The sequence below is a fragment of the Gossypium hirsutum genome, chromosome D01 (assembly GCF_007990345.1).
Source record: "Gossypium hirsutum isolate 1008001.06 chromosome D01, Gossypium_hirsutum_v2.1, whole genome shotgun sequence".
Taxonomy (NCBI): domain Eukaryota; kingdom Viridiplantae; phylum Streptophyta; class Magnoliopsida; order Malvales; family Malvaceae; genus Gossypium; species Gossypium hirsutum.
In genome coordinates this window covers 14227950-14250117 of record NC_053437.1, presented here as the reverse complement: position 1 = coordinate 14250117, position 22168 = coordinate 14227950, and the positions used below count along the sequence as shown (strand labels likewise).

The window sequence follows — 22168 nt, the reverse complement described above, 5'->3', positions numbered from 1 at the left end:
ATATTTAAAAATTTTAAAATATACATTTAAAATATTATAAAATAAATAATAAATTTGAAAGGTCATATCTTTAAAAATAATATATTTTAAATGTTTTATATTATTAAAAAGTATATTTAAAATTTTAAAAATAATGTTTAAATTTTAAAAAATTAATAATTTTAAGAAAATATATTTAAAATTTTAAAAAATAATATTATAAAACATTTCATAAAACCAATAATAAACAAATAAATAAAATAAATAAAGGACAAATAAAAAAACTTAAAAAGTAAATAAATAAAAAAACTTTAAAAAAATAAAAAAATGAAAACGGACAAACAATCAGAAAAAAGTGAATGAAAAAAAAATTACCAGTTTCAATAGGCAAATAGGCTAATAGACTACTGTCTTGAAATTTGATAGCCTCAATTTATTTGGTTCCACAAAAAAAGAAGTAAAATTGCTTAAATTCCCTATACTTTAAAAAAATCATAATATTTCTTTAATATTTATGCAAGTAGCAATATTTTATATGGCTCCATTAAAAAATTAATTTTTTAATATATATTAATGACATGACATGTTGGTGGCGTCAAATATTTTGGCTCAATTAATTTTTACCGTAAATTTTGGTTATTTTCGTATTTTATAACAAAAATAAGTCGTTTAAATAATTAATTTTTTTTAGGTTAATTTAATAATAAAAAAAAGAGAGCCTGATTTCCACTGTTATAATAGTCAACAATAGCTAAAAAAAACAAACTCAGATCTGCAACCTTCAAAGTGAAGAAGTCTCTGCAAAGATCGATGATGGATATCACAATAAAAAAGAAACTCAGATCTGCAACCTTCAACGTGAAGAAGTCTCTGCAAAGATCGATGATGGATATCACAATAAAGGAAAAAGGTGGATTACCAGGAGACGTTGACAACTCTTACAAGGAACCTGATGCTAAAATCCAGGTAATTATCACCGTTTATCTGTTCATCATCAAACATGTAGTTTTACCAAAGTTGAAACCAGTTCATATAGTTTTTAAAAATTTACAGAGTTTGAAAGTCAATTATATGTCTGCATTAGATTAGAAATAAGGAAATGAAAGGGCAAAGTTGTTGGCAGGCTACGGCAGAAAACCCAAAAAAAAGAAGGCGGTTGACTACTTGGATTGGTTCAGAAGGTTCCGTTGAGGCAAACTGGGACACAAATCCAAAGCTGGAATCTAAGGAGAAAGATGTAACTGATGATGATGGAGATTTATGTTATAGTACCAGCTCTTCTGTCTCTCCTTGCATCTTTAAAACTCCTTTTCCTGGCCTGCAATTCCAGGAGCCTCAGTTGGCTTCAAACTGGGACACAAATCCAAAGCTGGAATCTAAGGAGAAAGATGTAACTGATGATGATGGAGATTTATGTTATAGTACCAGCTCTTCTGTCTCTCCTTGCATCTTTAAAACTCCTTTTCCTGGCCTGCAATTCCAGGAGCCTCAGTTGGCTTCAATTGGCCCTTATCATTACACAAATCGAAACCTCCCACTTGACAAATACAAGTACTCTTTCCTTGACAGGTTTATATCTCGGACAGGCAAAGATTTGCGCTTTTATGTGCAGCAAATGATGAGTCTTGAGCGGCATTCCAGAACATGCTATTCCCACAATTTCTCAATGTCCAGTCCCCAATTCGTTGAAATGATGTTACTTGATGGTTGCTTCATAATGGAGGTTCTGCACCATTTTGGAGTCTCTGAACAACAACCTTGGGTTTTCCCCATTGAACCATGGCAACTCCCCATTTTGGTTCAAGACCTGCTCATTCTAGACAACCAAATTCCCTTTTTTGTTTTGGAAATGCTGTTTGAGTCATTGGAGAGCCAAGAAGGGACACCGACACCTTCTCTATGCACTAAGGCCTTGAAATTTTTCGATCTAGCTTTCCCTCTATCCATGGATATCGCCTGCCCTTTGAAACCCCACCATTTACTTGACTTGCTTCTCCAGTCTATCCGCTCATCAAGTCCATCCCAAATGGTCGCCCCAAATTTTGTTTACTCATTTTTGAAGAAAATCAGTACGAGAAACCAAGCTGATACAATGAGAGATCAACTTGAACTGCAGCCTCCATTTTACTTAACAAAGAATGCAATGGAACTCCAAGCATCAGGTATAGAGTTGAGGTCAACAACCGCTGCTAGGTTCACAAATATCAATTTCAACAACGGAGGGCTTGAAATCCCGTCTGTAACCATTAATGACATCTTTATCGCCATCCTTAATAACTTCGTGGCCTTCGAGCATTGTTCTGAGACAAGCTCCAAAGACTTTACTGCTTATGTCTCTTTCATGAGTAAGCTCATTAGACATCCTTCTGATGCAGAGTTGCTATGTTCAAATGGCATCATCTCAAGATTTTCCCACAATGAGCAAAAAGTGGTACAATCTTTCCATATGCTTTGGATGAATATTCTAGATCTCGACGTCCAACATTCCTATCTTTCCAAGAGGTTGAAGGAACTAGAATGGTACTATACACAAGATGGGAAAACTCGGCCTTGGCGGCGTCTTGTGTCGAGATATTGGAGAATTTGTTTCTTCTGCATCACAAACCTTGTGTTGGGTTTCAACCGATTAAGATCAGGTGTTAATTTGATGATCCATTTCGTAGAGCAAGTTAAATTTAATGGCATAAATGGAGAGTTTCAGGGTGACATTACATGTCCTCAAGACCATACCTCTTTTATCTGCGATTCTGTGTTCCGTATGGCTGGGTTTATATATAAAAGTGCAAGAGGACGTGTAAAATCCATAGACTTGAGCCTTAGAAATAGCAAATTCATGGCTTTCTTTTTCCTCAATCTTGTCATTGTTATTATAATACTCATGGGTCATGAAATTCCTCCTCCTCCTGCACCATCACCACGCCAACTTGATGAGAAGGTCGATTATTCACGCGAACTTGAAGAGGAGGCCGATGAATTTTTAAGAAAATTTAAAAAAATAACGTTAGAAGCGAAGGATCAATATATCAAGGTTGAAGATCCGGTGGCAGCGGATAAGGAAGGCATAGAGGTTGAAGATTCAACCAAAAGGAAAGAAAAATCAGGAGGGGACACCAGTAGAGTGTCATGGTCTATTGTGGACAAAAATGAGATGATTGTGGATTGTGTGAGCAATGAGGAATATTACAACGAGGCGTGGAGTAAAATATTAGAACATAAAGTGATTGGGAAGTTACTCTCGGCTTTGTCACCTGTACCTTGGGATTGATCTATGGCTAACAATCTTCGTAAGTTTGGTGGAAAACGTTTGATGTATAAGAATCTGTCTATAATTGTTTATGTTACCATTTTAACTAGTTTTGCTATAAAGGGCATGAGCCACCTTTCAAATTAGTTCAAGAAACTTTATCATCTCTCTAGTAATTGCAATAATAGTTTTATCAACACCAGGACCAGTAAGAAAATGACAGATGAGGTTGCTTTTTCCAGTCACTACCTCTCCACTTGCCCTCTATGGTTAGGTAAGGAGAAGAAACGTTGAAATTCTAGTAAACAAATTATAAAATATACGAAGAGACGAATTTAGAGAAACCAAGTCGAAACATCTTCTGTTTACTTTCCTTTCTCTACGAAGCTTTACAAAGCTTATCACAATCCATCGGCCGCATAATATGTGGGGGATAAACTACGTAAATAATAAATTTATAAAAATGTACCTTAAAATACGAGGCATTAGTTGAAATGATCATACTAAAGTTCAAATATTATTTATTTACTTAAAAAATATCAAAAAGATAAAATCACTTGTATTAATATTTATTAATTTGTAAAATTAAATACAATTTAGTTTGTAATATCAATGACTTAATGTTAGCATAGATAGCATATCCATATGATTTACAGAATTATTGCATCTATGCTACATTTGATAGGAATATTGTTTGTTCATCATGTTTTAGTATATGAGTTAGCAATAAACGACTTTTAATTGGTAACTTTTAGCCACTCAAGTGACTTATTTTGGGGAAAGAGAAGGACTTTTTTCACTTTTTTTTGAATATGTCTTATTTTTTACAAGGAATTTTACTCATCTCTCTAGTTTCAAGTTCAAATTTGTATAACTATTTTTTTTATTTATGTCTAATTATTGTAATTCATGTGAAATAAATAAGCATTTTCCTCGTATTATTGCACACCACGATGTGAGTGAAAACAATTATGTAAAAAAATATTTATTAAAAATTATAAAGTGTTAAGGAATAAGCTAGAAATTGTAGTTAGGTAGTTGGCAGTTAGTTTGTTTAGAAGTCAGCTGTTAGTGATTAGTTCAGTTAGGTAATTTTGTTATTCGGCTATTGAATCAACTGACTTGCTAACTGCTCTTCTATAAATGGCAAGCACTCAGTTATTATGAATGTTAAGAATCATTCAATAAAACAAGATCTTCTTGTTTCTATCAGTCTATCTCTTCTTCTTGCCGTTCTTGGTCAATCTTGACATGATATCAGAGCCACGATTTTTCTTGTTGAAGTAGGTGAAAGTTTGTTCACAAGGTGGTTGATTCAACATGGCACCAAAAGTAGTTTCAGGAAAAGAAGGCAGTTAGAATCACTCCTCAAATGGTGGTAAGCAGATAAATTCACCATGTTCGAAGCCCAGTTCAGTTGCTTCTATTATTGGTTAGAAAGTTCAACAATTTCCTAAGCATTATACTGTCAAACTTGGTGAGAATAACTTTCTTTATGGAGGCATTAAATCATGTTGATTCTTGAAGGGTATGGTGTGCAAGGTTTTGTTTTAGGAACCGTTAGTATCCCATCTCAGTTTGTAGTGGATAAAGATGAGAAGTTAGTTGAGAATCCTGAGTATGTACTACATAAACAACAGGATAAGTTGCTAGCATCTTGGTTGTTGTCTACCGTGTGTGATGAAGTCTTGATTTATCTTACTAATGCTCATACTAGTTTTGATGTGTGGGCAACTATAGAAAGGAAGTTTGCTACAAAGTCTACTGTCAAGATTTCAAGTTTAAGGCATGTCTTGTATTCTCAAAAGAAGGGTTAGTTAATTGTTAAGGAGTATCTAGCCAAGATCAAAGGGATGTGTGACACACTAACTGCAGCAAGTAGTCTAATTTTTTTGCAGGAGCAAGTTAGCATTATTCTTGTAGGCTCTCCGTAGAATATGAATCTGTTTGGGTGGTGGCCTTAGCTACTTGTGTTTCCCTTGACCTTCTTGCTGAAATGCTTCTTGATTGCGAAGAAAGGTAGCTAGAGTTTGTGTCCAATGTACCTATGCAAGCTAATCTAGCTAGTCAGTAGAATAGTAAGGGTACAAATCAGTCTAAGAACTCTAGTTTGAATGGCTATAGCAGGACCTATAATCAATGGCATAAGTAACAATTTAGAGGTGGTTTTCAGCATGGTAGAGGGTTTCATCGGGGCAGAGGTCGTGGGGGATGATTTCCACACAATTGACCTCAATGCCAATTATGTGGTAAAATTGGCCACATTGTGCAGAAGTGTTATTACAAATTTGATGAGAACTTTCCAGGTGTTTCTTATAAGGGCCAAATAATGTCTGTGAATTTTCATTAGTTTACTGATTAAATACAGTCAGCACATTCTTCACAAAGTTGTGGCATGCACTAATATTGTAGTAGAGCTCTTAGTCCATCGACTTAGTGGTGGCAATCTCCAAGCAGTTTTCCTCAAGCAAGCCTTGGTCAACCAGGGTGTCATTTTGCAGCATCCTCGAACAAAAATGCTGATTAGATATGGTATCCAGGTTCAGGAGCCACAAACCACATCACTAATGATGTTTCAAATCTCAATCATGCTACTGAGTACACAGGTACAAGCAAACTTTTGATGGGAAATGGTACTTTTGTTTCTATCTCACATGTAGGATCTTCCTTAATTTATTGTCATTGGTAATAGACTTTTATACCTTAAACATGTTCTTCATGTTCTAACTATAACAATATGTTTTTCATTAGTATCGAAAATGGTTGTCTCGAGCCCTTACTTTTGACGAGTGAGTCCGTAAATATTATTATTTAATATTTACGAGGTTAGGATAATATTTAATTCACGATTGATCCCTTAATTTTTTTCAATTGGATAGGTAATTAAGCTACAAGGATTAAATTGTAACAATGGTAAAAGTTAACTGCTACAAATTTTTAATTAGACCATTTAGTATTGTTGATTGGTGGAGGATGATGTATAATTCCACTAAATTTATGTTAATTAAGCTTATTATTAATTTAATTTAGGTTTAGTTTAATTAATTAAGGCTTATTAATTTTAAATTAGGTACAAAAGTAAAAATTAAAAGAAAATGAAAACCATTCACCAAAAAAAATGAAAATGAAAACCATTTTCTCATCATCCTCTTCTCCACAGTTTAAAAAGGAAGGAAATAGGGTTTTATAACATTCAAACTTTCGGCCAACAGTTTTGCGAGTATACAAGTCATTTTCTTATAATTTATATGTTTTTAAGGTTCGAGAGCTTGATTTAGCTAGTCTGTGCACTGATTTACAGAACTGTTAGACAATGTTGTCAATAAGGCGTGTTAGTTCATGAACAAGCCTCTTGATCTGCCGAACGTATTCTAAGGTACTTGCAGGCCACCTTAGACTATGGCATATTTCTTACTGCAGCCTCTCAGTTGTCTCTTGTAGGCTACTCAGATGCCAATTGGGGCACTGATCCTGATGATAAGCGCTCAACATCAGGCTTTGTATTTTCCTAGAAGGCAATCCTGTTTTTTGGGGCTAAAAGAAACAACAATTGGTGTCTCGGTTCACTGCAGTAGTAGAATACAGGAGTCTAGCACTTGCCACTGCTAAAATCATCTGGCTAGAATCTTTGGTTGTTGAATTACTTGTTCAGGTTGTAAGCAAGGCAACTATATGGTGTGACAACTCAGGTGCTGTTGCAGTATTAGCCAATCCAGTTCTTCATTATAAGTTTAATCATGTCCATGTCCCAGCTCAGGACTAGGTGGAAGATGTGCTCACAAAGCATCTCTCAGCTGGACGTTTTACCATGTTCATGACACATTCTCAACAGAAATGAGCATCTCCAGAGCAGCAAATGATGGGTGAGTGTTAAGAAATAAGCTACTAGTTGTAGTTAGGTAGTTAGTTTGTTAAGAAGTCAGTTGTTAGTTCAATTAGGTAACTCTGTTACTTAGCTATTGAATCGGCTGACTTGCAGCGTGTTTGGTTCAGTGTAATAGGTAATCCATTACGCCCCGATTACGCGCCTATTACATTACCGACCTATTCTGGCGTTTGGTTCGTTGTAATCGGTATTACGCGCCTATTACAATACCGACCTAATCCCCAAATTCTCTGCTTTTCTATTCCCTTCCCAAATCGACGATTACCCTATTACGTCTGGCTTCCCTTCCCAAGTCTCTGTTTTACCCTCTCTCCATACCCGAAATCAACCTCCACCCTCTCCTTTTTTTGTCCTCATCATTTCTCCTCCCATTTCTTTATCGATTCTCTATCTCGGTCTCTTTTTTCATTTTATCCCTTTCATTTGTTGCAGCACGTTTGAAATCCACTGCTTCATTTTTTCTCTCGGTCTCGGCGTTTGGTTTTTGAATCTTGAGGTATGAATCTTGAACTTTTCATTTCTTTGTCTGTCTTTGCCTTGGATTGTGGCATGTTCATGTTGGTATTTCTGAAGATCAAGTTTTTGGGCTCTGGCATGATTAGAGAGGGTTATAAATCATCATTTTCATTGCATGAGAAGCATCGGTGTGCCCTTTACTTTTGATCTTGAAATATCAGAAAAGGATTATATGAAAGGGGCTAACACAGAAATAAAGAGAAATTACATGCAAAAAAAAAAGTAGGAACTTAAGGAGCAGTCCCTGTTCATGCATTTTATGTCAAAAAGTGTGGTTTTCAACATCACGACATAGTTTTAGGATTTATATTTGATGTACTGACAGTCGAAAACTCCTTGACATATCGCAAAACAGCAGAGGCCATTGTGTGTAGTCTTCAACCGGATTTACCAACTGTATTATGTTTGATATGTGGTTTGAAACACTGAAAAAGATAGTAGAACCAAGCATAGGCTTAAACCATAAGCAAAATTGTTACCAGAAAATCTGGTGGTATGTCAATCAAGATGCTTGGAAATATATACAATATTGCAGGCCATACCAATCATTAAGTTTTTAGGTCTCCTTCCATTTTGCCTCTTCTAATAGAATATATCATAATTTGATTCGGAATCTGACCCAAAAAAAATTCATTTATATATACTTCTAAAGACTCTTAAAAAGGGGGCCGGTTCTCTGAAAGCTCTATTTTTTTAGTCTGCTTCTTCACAAGCGAACCCCTTTCTTCTTAATCAGGAAGAAAATGAATTAGTCGACAGAGCTACCAACCAAATCATATGCACCAACACCTCTCTCCCTTGGCTGTACTTAACATATATATTACATGCTCATTTTATTATACTAATGTGACTCAACTACAAATTATAGTTAAATGTTTGAACTTTCACCTTTTTTCACTCTTTTCATGGACTCGATTTTAAGAGGTGACATCTAATTTCAATTTTGAATTTCAATACACACAATCTCTTTTCTTATATTCCCATTACAACTTTATCAGTTTATCAGTTTCCTGCTTCTCCTTATTGGTTGAGCAATTGTTTCGTCCTGTATGAGATTCAATCTTCAATTCCAGTACTTGTTATATGCTGATTATAGCAGATACGATTCCCCTGTCCTCTCTGAAACTAGAACAGAGAGTATAAACTTGCTATGATTAATGTTAATATATTGGATGATAAAAGGCTAATTTCTTCTGGGATTGTACCTATGTACTCAATTTTGTCTTTACACCTTCAATTATTTTCCTTTCAACTGAAAGATTAAAGTATATCAGGTAAAATTGTTAAAATGTGATCCTATTTTATATAAACACAACCACTTACAGCACATTTCTTCTATCATTAAACTGTAGTTAATGATTAGATTAGATATTGGCACTCAGATGAAGGATAAGAAACTCTATATTCAATTTTAATTTTGAGTTTTCTTTTTTGCCTGAATTTTTTTGCATGCTGATTTGTGTTTCATGTTGGTACAAGTCCTTTTAATTTAATATTATGGAATGGCATGTTCATGTTGGTAGCTATTCTTCAGATAGACCAGCATTAGAACCAAGGGTAGTAGTTATCAAATCTTCTCTGAAGGCATATGTGAACTGTCCTTTTTGTGCATATAATGTGATGAGCAGTTTGTTCTTGTGTGGCTTGAGAAACCACATAGGGTAGGGTACTTAACATTAATCTTTCTGTCTCTCAACACTTAATTGGTTTCCCTTTTCTCATTACAGGTTCTTTGTTCCAACACTTCTTCATCGTAGTCATCCCCGATTTGCTCATTACAGGTTAGTTTCCATTGGTATTCATGGTTTTGTTTGTATGTTTTCCCCGATTGCATGTTTGTATTGCTGTAGCAGCTTTTGTTGTTTCCTTTGTATGGTTTTGTTTGTATGTTTGTATTGCTCATTACAACTTTTGTTTGTATGGTTATGGTTATTGCATGTTTGTATGGTTTTGTTGGTAAATAAAAAAAGTAACGTTTATCCGAAAAAAAATCAAGTTCAGCTTTTGTTGCTCATTTGATACTAATATATAATTATGTTCAACCTTTAATTGATATTATTCAAATAATAATAAAATGAGTTTGAAAATGAAATTTGATACAAAAGAAAAATAACAACAGATGATAGATGAATTGATGAAACAAAGGCAAGGCTGTGTAGAAACTTAAGGGTAAGCTTAAGCTTTTGGGGTTTTCCTTTCTGCCGCCCAAAAACAACAAAATGCATTACTGTACGAAGCAAAATGAAAGAAGTGAAATAATAATAATAAAAAGAAAAAAGAAAAAGAGCGAGGAAAAAAGATTGGGGGGAGTAACTGGTTCTTCCCTTTTTATTTTGCTTTACAAATAATTTGAAAGAGGGTTAATTGATGAGTTTGGCGTCTCCCCCACTCATCCACATGCCTGCTTCCCCTACCCCCATCAGTCTCCCTCAAAATAGCTCACTACCTCTAATCCCATCCTTTTGCTTTATGTGACAAAGATTATTAATAATAAAAGTTAGATATGTACTTCGGCATGGATTATTGTAAGCAGGTTTTTGAAATCAATTCAGGTATATCATTAATTTTCAATTTGATTGGTGTTGGATTTAGTTTTAAGATAAACATTAAAAACAATAAAAAGAAAAAAGTCGAAGTATTGATAGATACCAATCAATCATTTTTTGATTTAATAAGTCCAACTGACTAATTCCAACAAATATAATAATAAGAAATTTGATATAGTTAAGTAAGATTTTGGATTCTGATTTAATATTACAAAAGCTTTATCAAGTAATAAAAGAATTAATTTTCTTTAAATAAGATTTTAAATTCTAATTAGTAGTTATATAGCATGGTATGTGTGTGAAAAACGGTGCATTTAGAAGATATGTATGCTTTTTTAAAATAATGGGCTTAAATCACAATTATTTGTACATGTGAATACAATACTACATTTCAATCTTTTTCAATCATAATTGCAAATACAATACTACTTTTTAATAATTATTTGTACATGTAAATGAGATAAAAGTTATATATATTTTTACAAAATGAAATTTAAATTTAAAATGTTATAAAAGTTTTAAAACTTCAATTTCATTAGTAAACCAAATCCTCATTCTTTATTTTATTTGTTTTAAAATTAGGTCACTTTAGTTAAACTAATCATCAATAAATAAACTAATCAATGTTCAAACTTTGAACATGCTTTATAATTTTAAATTATAATGAGTTTAGTTATAATCTAACAAATACCAACAATTAATTTTAGGTCAATTATACATATACCTTTAAATTTTAATATATTTAAAATGTATTTAAATATCTTTTCTTTCATTATTGTTTGGGTGATTGATAGAGAAATGAAATTAAAGTTGCAACGATATCATTTAATAGATACTTTTTTGCTTCGTGTGTTCTAAATTTGTGCTGTTTATTTTTATTTGATAATGTGTAATTGCAACTTCAATTCTTTGATAGTGTGTTCTAATTTTAATATGTTACAGTAATGGCTCGTCTGCCTTTAATTGCACAAAGTGTGAGGCATAAAAGAATTGTTATTGCATTGACAATATGGTTGGAAATCTGTAGAATTACGATTTGGTTCTTATTTAGAATGGGTGCCAACCTTAGCCTACATACTTATAGACCAATGATTAGATCTTATACCTTAGATTTTTATGCAAAACGGGATTATGTGAAAAGGCTTGTATATGCTAGTGACGAGACCTGTATTGAACAAGTTAGAATGAATAGAACTACTTTTTTTAAACTATGTGAGATGTTAGAATCGATAAGGGGATTAAAGTTGTCAAGGTTCATGCTTGTTGATGAGCAAATAGCAATGTTTTTACATATCATCTCCCATCACCTGAAAAATCAAGTTATCAAGCATCACTTTAGAAGGTCCGGGGAAACTGTTAGCAGAGCATTTCATAGTGTTTTAAATGCTGTCATACGCTTACAAGATGTGTTATTTAAAAAGCCGGAGCCAATTACAGCCGATTCTTTTGACACAAGGTGGAAATGGTTTAAGGTATTGGACTGAGTTTTATATATAACTTGTACAACATTTAGTTGATTTAGATTTAAATTAGTATTCTAACTCAAGGTTTTATATCATGTGATATAGAATTGCTTAGGTGCTCTTGATGGAACCCACATCAAGATTAGGGTTCCAACAGTTGATAAACCTAGATATCGAACGCGAAAAGGTGACATAGCAATAAATATGCTAGGTGTTTGTACACCTGAGATGCAATTTGTTTATGTTCTTCCTGGTTGGGAAGGTTCAATTGCCGATGGACGGGTTCTTCGAGATGCCATTAGTAGAAGACATGGACTAAAACTTCCTCATGGTAAAGTGGATAGTTAAAGGACTTTGATATTGTTCATTAAGATCAAACTTTTTGTGCTGAATTAATCATTTTAAAAAAAAATTATTTTATAGGTTGTTATTATCTAGTTGATGTTGGATACACAAATTGTGAGGGATTTCTTGCACCTTTTAGAGGACAACAATATCATTTGAACGAGTGGCGTCAGGGTTATCAGCCAAGTTCTCCGCAAGAGTTTTTTAATATGAAACATGCCTCAGCATGTAATGTTATTGAAAGATGCTTTGGGTTATTAAAAGTTAGATGGGGAATATTTAGAAGTCCATCATTATATCATGTAATGGTGCACAATAAAATTATTATTGCATGTTGCTTGCTCCATAATTTTATTCGAACCCATATGAGTATTGATCCTATTGAAGCGGATGTGGTAGAAGGATTACCTAGTAATGTGGTGGATGACGATGAACCGAATATCGCAAATATTCATCCATCAGATGCTTGGGCTACTTAGAGGATGGAACTAGCCAACCAAATGTTCAATGAATGGCAAGCATCTAGAAATTAGTTTGGTTTAGGGACAAATTGAGTTTGACTTAATTTTTTGATGTTATTTTATGTATCTAGTTTGTGCTACTTTGGTGGTGTTTGAATTCATTTCTGTATTGTACTAAACTTGTTGAATTATAATTTAATTTCTTTTCATTCAGCATGTGTTATAATTTTAAATTTAGTATTGAGCTTTTGATTCATGATATTGAACTAACGATATAATTTTATAAACTGTTCACCTTTTGATTCATGATATTAAAAATAGTAAATAATGTTAATTTGTTTTTTTTTCTTAAGATAATTATGTCAAGTGTTCCACAATCACATGCTTCTTCTCAAGCTTCTCGAGGAACCAAAAGAAAATGGGTTCCAGAAGAAGATGCAGCCTTGGTTTCTTGCATGGTGGACTTGCACAATGTTGGAACATTTAATGCTGATACCGGGTTCAAAGTCGGTTATTTGAACGAGTTGGAAAAAATGCTAGAAAAGGCTTTACCAAATGCAATATTGAAGGCGAAACCAAATATTGAATCGAGGATTAGGTTACTAAAAAGGGAATGGTCAATCGTCTATGACATGCTTAATGGCCAAAACAATAGCGGTTTTGGTTGGGACGAGCATAGGTAGCTCGTTGTTGCTGAAGATGCAGTTTGGGACTCCTATTTAAAGGTAAAATGTATTTCAAGTCTTTATTATCTTATTTTTACCAAACTTATAACTAATATGATTTCCTCATTTTTTTTAGAGTCACAAAGAAGCTGCTCAATTCAGACATCGTACTTTCCCTTACTACGACCAGCTTATTGCCATATACGCAAGAGATCGAGCGACTGAGAAAGATGCTCAAACAGCTGCTGATGTTCTTGAAGAAATAAATGCTGAGGATGTACCTACTACAGATATGAATGAAGAGAGAAACACATTCTATGACTGCGAAGCTGGCGTCTCTTTGGACGACATGGATGTTTCAAGTACGGAGCCGCGAGGAGATAGAGACCAATGGGGTTCCTCATCTTCAAACAAGAAAAAGAAGAAATCTGATGCTCGTGATAATATGTCTTCTTCGTTGAATGAGGCTGCCACTTTATTGGCCGAAAACATGCGAGCCATTGGCGATCAAATCAGTAGGAGTATTGCCTCCGATGTGGTAGTTCAGCAGAAGTCTGAAGAATTCCAGATCATCTAAGAGAAAGCTACAAATTTATATTCAACCTTATGGGAAACTGAAGGTTTAACCGATGATGAGCGGTATCGAGCTTTGAGTAAAATTCCAGATCATCCAACTCAAATGCTCGTTTTTTTTAGTTTACCTTATGCTGCGCGAATGGAATGGGTCAGAAGATTTCTTTCTGACCAGTAAAAATCAATGTTCAAACTTTTTGATGTTGTAAAACTATATAACATATGGATTATGATGTAGAATTTTATTTTCTTCTAACATTTTCTTAATATAAGTTAATTATGTTTATGCAGAATAAATTCTCAAGTTATATTATGATTTTAGTAAATTCATATAAGAATATTTATTATTAAGAATTTTATGAATTATATATCATTATTATATTATATTTAATATTAATTATTTTAAATTATATAAATTCATATAACAAAATTTATTATCAAGAATTTGATGAAGTTATATATTATTATTAAATTATATTTAATAATAATTATATTAAATTATACAAATTCATATAATTAAATTATATTTAATAATAATGATTATTTTAAATTTTATTAAATCATATATTTTAATTAAAATATATTTAATAATAATTATTTCAAATTATATTTTATACTATCATATATTATGATTTTAAGAAATTCATATAATAATATTGATTATTAAGAATTTTATTAAATCATATATTTTAATTAAAATATATTTAATAATAATTATCTTAAATTATATTTTATAGTATCATATATTATGATTTGAGTAAATTCATATAACAATATTGATTATTAATAATTTTATTAAATTATATATTTTAATTAAAATATATTTAATAATAATTATGTTAAAATATGATTAAATTATTTATTACTGATTTTAATAATCTTATTAAAATTTAATAACAATAACAAGAATCATTTATCTAAACAAATTTTTGCTAAGGGCATTTTAGTCATTCTAGTTTTTTTCCTTATGCTATTACATCTCCATTCCATTCAACCAAACACAAGAATACTATTACGCATCTATTCCATTACATTCAACCAAACAATTGATTTGCTATTACGCATCTATTCCATTACAGCGAACCAAACGTGCTGTTAGTTCTTATGGATGTCAAAAATCATTCAATAAAACAATATCTTTTTGTTTCTGTTAGTCTATCTCTTCTTGTTGTTCTTGGTCAATCTCGACATAAAGAATCAATGGTAAAATTTAACGTTTAAACCCATGTTTCCTTGGTTTAAGTCAAATCACATGTGGACTTTTATTAATTTATATAAAAGATAAAAAGATAATAATACCTTAATAATAATATAATTTACTTTGTAAAGAAAAAAAAGAGACTTTTTAGTCATTTTTTAATTGAGCTGTTTGACTGATTAATTTGTTTAGTTAAAGAATTTAGAGTAAACTACAACATTAGTCACTCAATTATAGGTAAATTTTTGTTTTGGTCACTTAATTAAAAAAGTTACAATTCAGTTACTAACGTTTTCAAAATTATTTTTCTATCACTTGACTGTTAAGTGGCTAACGATGACAGTTTTTTAGTTGGTATAATAATAATTTTAGTCTTCACATTTTATTCTTTTTGTCAATTTGACTATGATTCTATATAAATTTATATATTAAAAAAAACAAAATTGTTCAATAAAAATTAGAAAATTCAATATAAACATTCTAAAAATATCAAAATCTCAAAAAGTGTTGTTGCTAAAGAATTAATATGTCTGAGAATAAGAAAATGATGAATTGGGTGATGTAGAATAAGCCTTAAATTCTAGAATTGATATCCTGGATACTTGTGAAATCGACTCTGATACATTTAAAATTTCAATTCATTTAAATCATTTTCAAAATCCAAATAGTAAAAATAAACTATATTCCATTTTTAAGCATTGTAAAAAAATAGAAGGGATAAAAAACAAAGACCATTAATTTTACTTAATGTTTCTATTTTTTCATGTTTTATAAAGAATGGGTATGGAATATTTTTATTATATAGTTTTATTTTTTTTAAAGAATAGGTATTAAATATTTCTATACAGATAATACAAAGAGCGAAATTTCGAAGGGTTCAAAAATAATTTTCCCTCACTTTATTATTTTATGAATTATTTTATGTATTTTTAGAATTTCAAATATTATATTTTTTTATAAAATTAATATCAAATTGGCAAAAGAATATGAAAAGTTAAGGACTAAAATTATTTTTATTTCAATTAAAAAAAGGTCTTGTTAGCTATTTAATAGTGAAGTAATTGAGGTAATAGAGTTGATATAAATGAAAGAATTTAGAAGTAATATTTTGGGTTGGGTTGGGTGGGATTTGGGTATATACATGGATTGGACACTACTGATTTGGATGTGTATAGCATATATGGGTTTGGTTTGGATCTGAGTCAGACCCATGACGGGGCTATTTTGGTAATTGACGAAAGAGATATAGCATAAACCCTAGTTCCTTTGAAATCTTATATATATTATCTCCGTCTGGTGCCGCTGCAACCCTATTTCGCAAACAGAAAACGGAGCAGACAGTCAGATAAGCAGAGAAAATGGAGGCTGCCAGAACTGTTAAGGACGTTTCCCCTCATGACTTCGTCAAGGCTTACGCCGCCCATCTCAAGCGTTCCGGCAAGGTGCTCTGCTTTTCTCTCTTTCTTCATTTTATTTCTTAGGGATATAATATTTTCATGTATAACGCTCTACCTGCAATTTGGATATCTTTGATTGTTTTCTTACTTAAAACAGGATTATTTTTTCCTTAATCTGACTTTTATTTAAAAAAAAAATAGATCGAGCTTCCTTCATGGACTGATATTGTGAAGACTGGTAAACTCAAGGAACTTCCTCCCTACGATCCAGATTGGTACTATATCAGAGCTGGTATGTGTTTTATAGCTTTATCAGGCCAACACTGATACGGCATTGTATGCGTACTTATGCTCTAATCATCGCTATCTCTTGTTTTTGTAGCTTCCATGGCAAGGAAGATATACTTGAGGGGAGGTCTTGGTGTTGGTGCCTTTAGGAGGATTTATGGAGGGGCTAAGAGAAATGGAAGTCGCCCTCGCCATTTCTGCAAGAGTAGTGGATCTGTTGCCCGTCACATTCTTCAGCAATTGCAGAATGTGAACATCATTGATATTGATCCTAAAGGGTGAGTTTTCTCTGCTACCTTTGTTTTTTTTTTGCAATAATATGATTGCTACTGGAATTATTCGTTTTTTGGTATTATTATAGCTTCACCCCTAACAAGGAATGTAAACGAGAAAACAATTCATGATTGTATTATTCCTTATTCAGAAAGTTAGATAGACATTTCTTCTCTAACCTATTGTTTCAAAAAATTACTTATTGTATGTGTTTTTTGAAGCATGTAGGTGTATACTTGAAATCCTTGTAATAATCTAAGCCAATGTTACTCTTAAATACCTTATTTGTCTACATGTGCTCAATCTTTGTGACATATGCAGACTGTGTAGAGAGGTATTGTTTGAATATATTTAACTTAAAAATGTTGCAAATATCCATGTCGGATTCACTCGACTATGAGTAGCGTAGTTATGTGGTTTATGACAACGGATTGTGAAATGTAGAATGTTGAAGCATATATCTTCTTTTCTAAAACAACAAACAAATACACTGATTTAAATTCATCCGAAGGTAACGTTTAACATGTACATAAGCACTCATTTGTTTAAGAAACTTTATATTAATTTCTTAGGATTAAAACAAGAAATTGTCATAATGATTTGGAAGTTAGATTTCAAAATGTTATAATGATATAAAGGGGTTTCATTATAAAGTTTCAGAAACTATGTAAACAGAACAGTTTTTTGGCATGTATCATATTGTGATAGCAATTTCTGTTATCTATTAAGATAAACTAATCTTTATGTGGTGTATCAGTGGAAGGAGAATCACATCAAACGGTCAGCGTGATCTGGACCAAGTAGCTGGAAGGATTGCGGTTGCCATCTGAGAAATTTTAAGAGAGCTGTTGTTGAAGGCTGTGTTAATCAATTTTCGTGTTGGTCCATCCGCTATGTGGGAATTTTTTTTTTAAATTTTAATTTTAGAAACCAATGTGGTTGGTGTTTAACTATGACCATGAATTTTGAATTCTAATGGAAGATTGTGTGGTGGAGTTGCCCTTCTGCATGTTTACTGTCTTCATTCTCACTGGATTGTCCAGCACTGAACACTTGGTTCTGATTCAGTTTTGTGTTTTAAAGTAATCTAGGTCGTTTAATTAGTAAGAATTTAGCTCTTTCGACAAATATTGGTTGTTTTATTGGTAATAGTAAATGTCGGAATTAGTGTGAAGTGATGAGTTGAAATGTTCTTTAAATCCTACGTTCATGCTTTTGTTCCTTCTATTTTCTTCAAGGAATGGTAAGTGCCAAATGGTGAAATGCAGTTCAAGATTGACTAGTGTTTTACTTGAAGAAATGCCTTGGAAACCATCTCTATGAAAGTTTACTAGCCGAAAATCCAGAGTTCATCTTTTATTACTGCCAAAATTATTTTTGGGAAAAGATAACAAGATTCGGCTTTGAGATAAATAAAACTGGTCAAATGTTTTTGTTGTGGATGTAAATGTTTGTTATTTTTAATCCTTGTGTTTTTAGAATTTGAAAATTTTAGTCTTGGTCGAATAATAAGTATCAAATTTATAAAGTCTTGTTATTTTTAAAGTTTGATGCGTCAAACATATTATTATATGTGTAAGTTATGTTAATTTGTTATTTTTTATATTATTTATAAATAAAAATCAATTAATAGATTTAATGATTGTTATTTTTCATCCCTACAACCTTTTATCTTAGTTGGTTCTTTTATTATATTAATTATATCAAAATAATTTCTATACTATTGAAATAAATTAAAAATTTTAGTAAAATTATTTTTTAATAAAGTTAATATTTATTCCTAGAAAAGTCATTCATTGTGTAGTAAAATTTGTATTTTGAAAGAATGAAACTTTTTATCTAGATTTAAACTGCAAATAAAAAAAATAATGTGTCATATTTTAAACAACAAATATTAACTTTGAAGGGTTTGGTACATTGATCACTAATATTGCCACTGTTGCTTTTGATTTATTGCATTCATTCAAAAAGATACATTGGGGTTGAGGTAATTTCACTGTGAAGTGATATGATTAAGGCTTATGATAGAGTGGAGTGACATTTAGTGCAAGCAGTTTTGATCAGGTTGGGTTTCAAAGAGCATTGGGTTGAGTTGATTATGCGATGTGTCCGGATTGTCAGATATTTAGTTGTTATGAATGGTGAGACTAGAGGATCCATCATCTTCTCTCATGGCCTTTGTCTGAGAGACCCTCTGAGTCTCTTATTGTTTTTATTCTGTAGTGAGGACTTTTCGACTTTGTTAAGGGTGACATATAATGATGGGCCTTTGACAGGTATACAAGCAAGTCGGGGGGGGGGGTCCTCGAGTTTCTCACTTATTCTTTGCAAATGATACTCTGATATTTGGCATGACTTCTACCAAGGGGGCAAATAACGTAGTGGCCATCTTATGGGAATATGAGCGGTGTTCCAGGCAGCAAGTCAATTTTGACAAATCCCTTGTTTATTTTAGTTTGAATGTTAGCCATGGTATGCGTGCTATTGTTGGGGGAGTGTTGGGTGTTCACAGTACTACGGATCCTGAGAATTATATAGGGTTGCCTATGGTTGTCGGGAGTAACAAAAAGCGTGCGTTTTGGGCTATTAAAAATCTCTTTCTTGGCAAAATTGGAAGTTGGTATAATCGGTGCCTCTCGCAGGGTGGTAAGGCCGTATTCATTAAATCAATCCTATAAGCTATGTCCTATTTTTACTTCCCAATTCTTTTTGCAAAGATTTGGAGCTGTTAATGTGTCGGTATTGGTAGGGAAAGTCAGCCTCAAGGAAGGGGATTCATTGGTGTTCTTGGGAGGGCTTGTGTGCTTTGAAAGAGGTCAGCGGGCTCGAGTTTCGGAATCTCTTGAAGGTTAATATTGCGATATTGGCTAAGCAAGGCTAGCGCCTGCTGGCTAATCCAAATTCTTTAATGTCGCGTGTGTTTAAAGCTAAATACTTTCCTACGTGCAGTTTTATGGAAGCAAGGTTAGGGCAACAACCTTCATTTGTTTTGCGTAGTATCTGGGCTGCTAAAGGTCCCCTCCAAATGGGAAGTGATTGGCGGGTGGGGAATGGGTGCTCCATCTCGGTATAGGATGATGCTTGGCTTCCTGGTCCACGACCCTACAAGATCAATATTGATCGTGTTAGTGGAATTGACAGAGTTGTAGATTTGATTGATGTGGATAGGAGCGAGTGGCGGAGTGAGTTAATATAAACTTTATTTTCTGAACCACTTGGGCGGTGCATACTGCGTTTCCCGTTGGCTGGGCATGTCTCATCGGATCGTTGGCATTGGTTCTTGGAGGATAATGGTGACTACTTGGTCCGGAGTGGCTACAAGCTGCTGTTGCGAGGCTTTTCGGGGACAGATGGTGACTGTTACATTAATATTACACAACATACACGCTTACTTTATAAACATCTATGGAGGGCTCAGGTGCCTGAGAAAACGGAAATTACATGTTGGCGTTACATTAATAATTTTCTACCTACAAAGGTTAACTTGTATCAGCGTAGACTTGGGTCGAATCGTATGTGTCCTCGCTGTGGTTGTGGCCCCGAGACCATCCTCCATGTCTGTCGGGATTGCCCTGGAATCCTGCACATTTGGCACAATTTGGGCATTAGTTGGGATCCTGTTCAGAGCGGCTGATGATACACCCATTAATTGGGTTGGACAATTATTTGCTCAGTGCACTCGACATGTACAGCTCTTTATTCTCATCATTCATGGGGGAATTTATTAATTGGTTCAGACGTTACTTATATTTGTTTTGGGGTATTTGCGCGAATTAGACTTTCTTCCGTCAAATAGGGGTAGGGTTTTGGCTGTGGAGCCCATGCTTTGGAATCCTCCTGTCGATCCTTAGGTTTGTGTCAATTTTGATGCGGGGTTCTTTGCGAATCTGCATGTTGCCAGTGCCGGGGTTATTGTTTGGGATTCTGCTGGGTTGATTTTGGGCTTAGCTTGTCTCTGGCAGGACAACGTCTCTTGTCTGCTGACATCGGAGGCCCTTGCTTGCGTTCGGGCTATATGTTTTGCTCAGGATTTGGGGTTTCGAAAAGTCGAATTGGAGGGTGATTCAACGGTGCTCCTCTCCAAGCTCAATGCTGCTGCTATTGACAGATCAACGATAAGTTCCATTATCTGGGATGCGAAACGATTAGTGCTAGGTTTTGAGCATTTCAAGTTTCACCACATCCAACGGGGAGGTAATACAGTAGCGCACTTGTTTAGGGACCAACATCGATTCGGGCGGCGGTGGATAGTGATCGGAGGGGGAGGGTCTGATTTGGCAGATATGATTACGGACATTGCAATTCTTGCTAGATCTGGCTCCTTTCTAGCAATTTTTGTTTCGACTTCAACCTTGTACGTTGATCGGTGGCTGACTCTTGGGGTGTTGGAGCATTTAGGCTTGTTGTAGTGGTGTGTGACGCACATTATGGGGCGAATTCCCCTAGCTTGTTTCTTTTCTGTTTTCTTTGACTATAATAAATGCACGCCGGATTTATTCAAAAAAAGAAAAAAAAACTGCTTTTTCATAATTTGGTTTTAATATTTACATTGGTATTTAAGAATTTACCTCCGCACACATTACCACGTCATTAGTTGAATGTGCCTGGCACATTAAAAAAAATACAAAATCCTTTTTTAAATATTATACATAAAAATTGAAAAAGTAACATTTTAGAGAATTTCAAATAATAATAAATTTGGGAAAATATATAACATTATAATAAATATTTAATTTTATAAAATACAAAAACACAAAAATATATAAAAATTAAAAATTTTAGCTAAAACTTTAAAAAAGTCAGAAAGAAAGTAAATGTTGTATTGAAACTACAAAAAAAATTGAGCCCAAGTTTTATATTTGTTAAAGGTTGAATTTTAATTCAGTTTCATTTTGTGAGGTCCAGAGTTTAAATTTAAACTCAATTCTATGGGCCTAATTTTAAAGTTCAAAGTATGGTTTTAATGGTCCATATCCAAAGAGTCTAATGCCCCAGGTTCAATGCAATTGGAGCAGGTTAAGTTGGCCATTTTTGGGCCCAAAATTTTAAGGTTTTTTCTTCTTCTTCTTATTGCATATGATTGAACACTTTATTTTATATTATATGTGTTACATTATATATTCAAAATATATATTTTTATTATATATAATTTTTATTGATTTTTTATAAGGAAAGGGATTATTAAATCTTGGTAATTAGGTTAAAAATTTGACATATTTTACGTTAGTTTTTCAAAGTTCAAAGAATTGATATGCTTGAGCATATATAGTTATAGTCCTAGTGACCATGTAAAACCACGGGGAGAGTGATAAAATTTGTTGATGAAAACAAAGC

The 22168-nt window shown here is 33.1% G+C and overlaps 2 protein-coding genes across 5 annotated transcripts; both read left to right on the top strand.

Annotated features, from left to right (window-relative positions):
- The first annotated feature begins 707 nt into the window (after nt 1–707).
- Nucleotides 708–13934, top strand: LOC107922100 (UPF0481 protein At3g47200). 4 transcript variants are annotated; one of them, XR_005909340.1, is made up of 5 exons: nt 811–945; nt 4511–7086; nt 7542–7605; nt 9353–9406; nt 12794–13934. XR_005909340.1 is itself a non-coding variant. In XM_016851942.2 (3 exons), exons 1-3 carry the CDS (start codon nt 790–792, stop codon nt 3242–3244), a joined length of 2184 nt encoding a protein of 727 aa, XP_016707431.1. In that variant the 5' UTR covers nt 719–789; the 3' UTR covers nt 3245–3369. The 4 variants fall into 4 exon arrangements, 3 of the variants coding, with proteins under 3 accessions (XP_016707428.2, XP_016707431.1, XP_016707427.2); XM_016851942.2 differs by lacking the exons at nt 4511–7086; nt 7542–7605; nt 9353–9406; nt 12794–13934 and adding exons at nt 1064–1214; nt 1368–3369 and having other exon boundaries at nt 719–945; XM_016851939.2 differs by lacking the exons at nt 4511–7086; nt 7542–7605; nt 9353–9406; nt 12794–13934 and adding an exon at nt 1103–3369 and having other exon boundaries at nt 708–945.
- Nucleotides 13935–16048: 2114 nt separating this feature from the next.
- On the top strand, nt 16049–17843 carry LOC107922672 (40S ribosomal protein S19-3). Its single transcript, XM_016852805.2, has 4 exons — nt 16049–16318; nt 16475–16565; nt 16656–16839; nt 17592–17843. Exons 1-4 carry the CDS (start codon nt 16235–16237, stop codon nt 17662–17664), a joined length of 432 nt encoding a protein of 143 aa, XP_016708294.1. The 5' UTR covers nt 16049–16234; the 3' UTR covers nt 17665–17843.
- Nucleotides 17844–22168: the final 4325 nt, after the last annotated feature.